Genomic DNA, 4056 nt, shown 5'->3' with positions numbered 1-4056 from the left:
AACAAGAACAACAACAGGGCATCAGTGATTGTTATATAAATCGTCTACGAGAGTGAAGGGCTTGCAACCAAGGCTGCTGCCAGAATGAGCTCATCCACGGTGGATTGTTGCTGCGTATTTTCGAGAGTACACCTAAGTTGAACTCATACGAGGATCCAGAGCTGATCATCATCATCACCAGTCGTCAATCACGAACGCTTCTGCCTGTTGGAAGAGCCCTTATTGGCAACACCAGCATTCAACAAGTTGTTGAGCAAGTACTCGAGTCGTCCGTCGGCTATAATGGGTAGAACTTCTGCGGTCGGTCGTGGTAAGACGTAGACGAGGTTATGAGCAGAGTCGACCACACCTGCACTGGGGACATCGTCATCAGAGGCTAGGGTTTCGGTTCACCTCTGTCCTCGAAGCCTGCCTCGAGATAAACATTTTTCTCAGAGGCGTCAATTGGGCCCGGAAGTCGCGCCCAAACAGCGACAGCCCCGGGGTCTGCCTTATGGATCTACACAATAGATGAACAATGGCCGCTGAAGGCTGCTCTTACGTATTGAATGAGTCGATCGAGAATCTCGGTCTCTAATAGAACCTTTTTGTACTCTCCCCGGGCGGAGACCTTATTGATGTATACCCAGTCACCATGATAATCAGTTTGAACAACTCCGAATTCCACAGATCCAGCGATGACCTGCAAAGCAACATAGGAGGATCCCAATATGTGATCCTCACCTTTCGGGACAGAAAGCGGTTTTCTATCGCTACGAAGACTTTAGAATCTTTGTATTCCTTGGGTGTCTGTTTTTCCTCCGCAGATTTTGCCAGACGGAACTCCAACGGGTGTTTTTTAATTCGCCGTTTTCCGTTGAAGTCCTTCAGCGTGCGAAGTTCCAGACCGATCACTATCGGCAACATCACATAGAATAGATAGGGGAGGAGTATGGAAGTCATAATAGACACGGACACTAAGGTTGAGTAGGAGGCTCTACAAGGCTAAAGATGGAAATGATGATGTTAAGGGGCACGGAGACGGAGACCTATGGAATTGTACTGTTTCGTGCGATGTCTCCAATAGCGTGGCTCCGAAGTACTCCTTGGAAAAATTACGACGTCTGTATTCAGGACGACGGTTATTGAATCAGCATCGACGTCTGAATGCTAAGACCTCCATCTCGGCGATAACACGACAGTTGCATTGGAGAGGGTAACTTGCCCTGGTCGCGATATCACTACTACTCGCGGTCAGCCAAGGCAAGTGTTTAAAATTCTCCCGAAGGAAGTCTTATTGCATTCCGTTCTACCCTTGAGGGCTTTAAGGTTTGTGAATAAAAAAAGAGTCTTCTTATAAGAAGCCGAAGCCCAATGAGGGGTTCTTCAACTTCACTTTCCAACTCAGCCTTGGGTGATGTTCAACTCCTCATTTACGGATTTACAAATAAAACATTATAGTTGAGTTTCCAGGAACACCACGAGGAGGTCTGTGAGCTCGTTCTGAGATCTAACAGTAAATCTCAATACATTCGTCCTTGAACTAGCCCCATAAATGGACCTTCATTCAAAGTGGCGACCACTACTGATCAACACAACAACAGTAACACTAAAGGAGATATTCTCAATCATAGTCGTTGCGCATCTTCATCCAAAGCTCAGGCTTCCAAGATCGGCCAGCATGGTCCTCGCCTGAGACACTCATCATAGTCACCACACACACCTCTCGAGCCGCCCTACCACTCTGCCCCTTGAACCTCTTCAACCGTGTTCTGTCTTTACTAGAATACCTCTGGGAATCTTGCCTCTCCCGTTTGGACATACTGCTGAAGGTTGGCCTCGCCGATTCTGAGACCGACTATATCGGCAACCCCCCACAGGAGCATCCCCCACCTTCCCTTGGCACGTCCCCTTCCACCTTGCCCCCATCAGTGACCTGTTGACTCTCTTCAATCCTCTTCTGCGCCTCAGCCCTCTTCCGGGCTTCCTCCCGCTCCTTGACCAAGTCGAAAGCCGCGATCTCCCTAAACAGCCGTCCTCCACTATCATTGTAGTCTAAAGTACCCACCGTGACTTAGCCGCGTGGAACTTCTTATAAGTGAGGTCCTCCTCCCTCACCGCCTCAAAGACCGAGTCAAAGGAAGGTAGTCCACTGCCATCATCGGCCCCTTCAGGCCTTTTAACGTCCTCTTCCACCGCCTAACTCAGTCACTGGGTCACCACCTCCTGACCTTATGGCCTTACCACCGACTTATCCTCGTTGTCCTCCTCCCCAGAGCTGTTGCTACTACTACTAGTACCGCTCCGCCGTCTACCAGGAATCGGGTCTACCTCAGAGCCCGACGAGGAAGAGGAGGAGGAGTCCGCATCCGAATACCCCGAGAGCAACATCAACAACTCTCCATCGAAACTCCCGCCCACTACTACACAACAACTAATTACAGCGACAAGGTCATTATAGGTTACGAACAACATCGTCATGCTGATAGTGCCCTACCACACTTCTCTCAAATCGGGGCATACATCTACTCTCACTGACTCGCCCTCCTGTCCTTCTCCTGAGTCTCCACCATCTCAGGTCGAACCATCACCGTACTCCATCGTCGACTTCCATTAGGATTGTCCTTATCCTTCAGCACAGCTGCGGCGGCCATCATAAGGGAGCGCCTACGTTCCTCCATCTTGGCCCCCAACACCGCTTCTAACGCGCTGGGCCTCGGCAGCCCTCCCCCACCCATCAGCCTAGACCCAATTCCGCTGCCAATGAGCCGAGACGCCCTAGCAGCCGTCACGGAGCCCCTCGAGCCCGGTGGGGTACTCCAAATATGCTCAGCTCGAGAGTTTCCCGGTGGGGCCAATACCGTCAAATCCGATGGCAAGGCTGAATTAATAGCACCAGAAAGAGTCTTGTTTCCTGATGCACTCTGACGGCGACCCGCCACCACATGACAAATGGGCTTCAAGGCCTTACGCTGTAACGTGGGGCCATCTGTAGGCTGAGGCCTCCATCCCCTCTCACTATTATTCAACATATGATAGGTCTCGGCCAGTGTTGGTAACCCTATCGCCCGCCCCACAGCCGAGCCTCGAGGGGCTCTCATGCTGCCCGTTTGCGTAGTACTAATAGTCCTCTTCTTCCCACTTTTAGGGCGAGGCGATCTACCACTATTACACGTCCTAGCTTCTACCACTCCTCTCGAGGTCATATAAATTCTTGGTATCGTGAACTGTCTACTAAACCTCCTCTTGGGATCACCATCACCACTCCCCTCTGCCCCTCCAGCCTCCCCAGAAGGTGGCACCACAAGAAGACTCCCTTCAGCCAAGGTCCTCGATCGCTGTGGACTCAGCTCGGCCTTAGGTGGGGGTTTGGGAATGATGACCTCGGGGGCGGGCGGCGAGTCCCTCCTGGGTCCTTCAATACGTGGTCCCTCAACACGAAGATCTTCCACGACCTCCCCGGATTTTGGTGAACCGCCTTCAGATTGGCCCCCCTGAAGTGATAAGGCCAACGCCTCCTCCCTCCTCTTCTTCATCTCAAACACCCTCGTAGCAGCCGCTTTCTGTAGTCGGCACAGGTCCGCCGGTTGGACCCGCCCCATAGAGTAGTCCTCGACGTCCTCCAGCCCCACCGGGCTGAGCTCAGTAGTAAAGTAAGCCGACCAGTACCCCTCAGGGCGGTCCACCTCCAACTCCTCCCTAGCAATAAGACCCTCCCCAGAAGGGTGCACGATCTCATCAGCGAAGAGGGCCAAGGAGCCCAACCTATTGGACTGTTCAGCCTCATTGAGCTTCTTACGGCCCCTGTCTGGTTCGGCCGGCAGTACCGTATTCCACTTATCGAAACTCAGCTTATCTACCTCATCAGCGCTCGAGCGTCTCAAGTACCTGACCACCCCTGTGGAGACCACCTATGACCCCCTTCACACGCTACCATCCATTCACTGCATTGCACTGGCCACATACAGCGTCGGCCATGCTGAAGCCCTTGACGACTCCTCTGCGGAAGGGTGTCGCGGCACCCAAGGCGTCTGTAGAGGTCTTGGGCTGGAGGTTGCATTTTCTCATCGACACCAC

At 52.5% G+C, this 4056-nt stretch overlaps 3 protein-coding genes across 3 annotated transcripts in view; 1 reads left to right on the top strand and 2 right to left on the bottom strand.

Moving 5' to 3' along the window:
• The window catches only part of Pmar_PMAR008298 (interferon-induced guanylate-binding protein, putative), a gene marked incomplete at both ends in the record, with an annotated part of 2798 nt that extends 2759 nt beyond the window's left edge, over window positions 1-39 (top strand). Inside the window, one exon of the mRNA XM_002774304.1 lies at window positions 26-39. Within this exon, the coding sequence (XP_002774350.1) occupies window positions 26-39 (14 nt within the window). The remainder of the gene's footprint in view (window positions 1-25) is intronic.
• A 149-nt stretch (window positions 40-188) lies between these two features.
• Window positions 189-942, bottom strand: Pmar_PMAR008297 (hypothetical protein; the record flags this gene model as incomplete). Its single annotated transcript, XM_002774303.1, has 4 exons — window positions 189-349; window positions 394-499; window positions 542-682; window positions 724-942. 4 exons carry the CDS (start codon window positions 940-942, stop codon window positions 189-191), a joined length of 627 nt encoding a protein of 208 aa, XP_002774349.1.
• A 661-nt stretch (window positions 943-1603) lies between these two features.
• Pmar_PMAR008296 (hypothetical protein) lies at window positions 1604-4047 on the bottom strand (the record flags this gene model as incomplete). The annotated part of the gene is made up of 7 exons (XM_002774302.1): window positions 1604-1671; window positions 1720-1827; window positions 1873-2003; window positions 2048-2178; window positions 2224-2290; window positions 2515-3867; window positions 3914-4047. The coding sequence occupies 7 exons, from the start codon at window positions 4045-4047 to the stop codon at window positions 1604-1606; spliced, it is 1992 nt and encodes a 663-aa protein (XP_002774348.1).
• Between the last annotated feature and the right edge of the window lie 9 nt (window positions 4048-4056).

Source organism: Perkinsus marinus, assembly GCF_000006405.1.
Source record: "Perkinsus marinus ATCC 50983 genomic scaffold scf_1104296958444, whole genome shotgun sequence".
NCBI classification, from domain to species: Eukaryota; Perkinsozoa; order Perkinsida; family Perkinsidae; genus Perkinsus; species Perkinsus marinus.
Note: the sequence above shows the minus strand (reverse complement) of the source record. Positions and strands in the feature narration are given on the sequence as shown.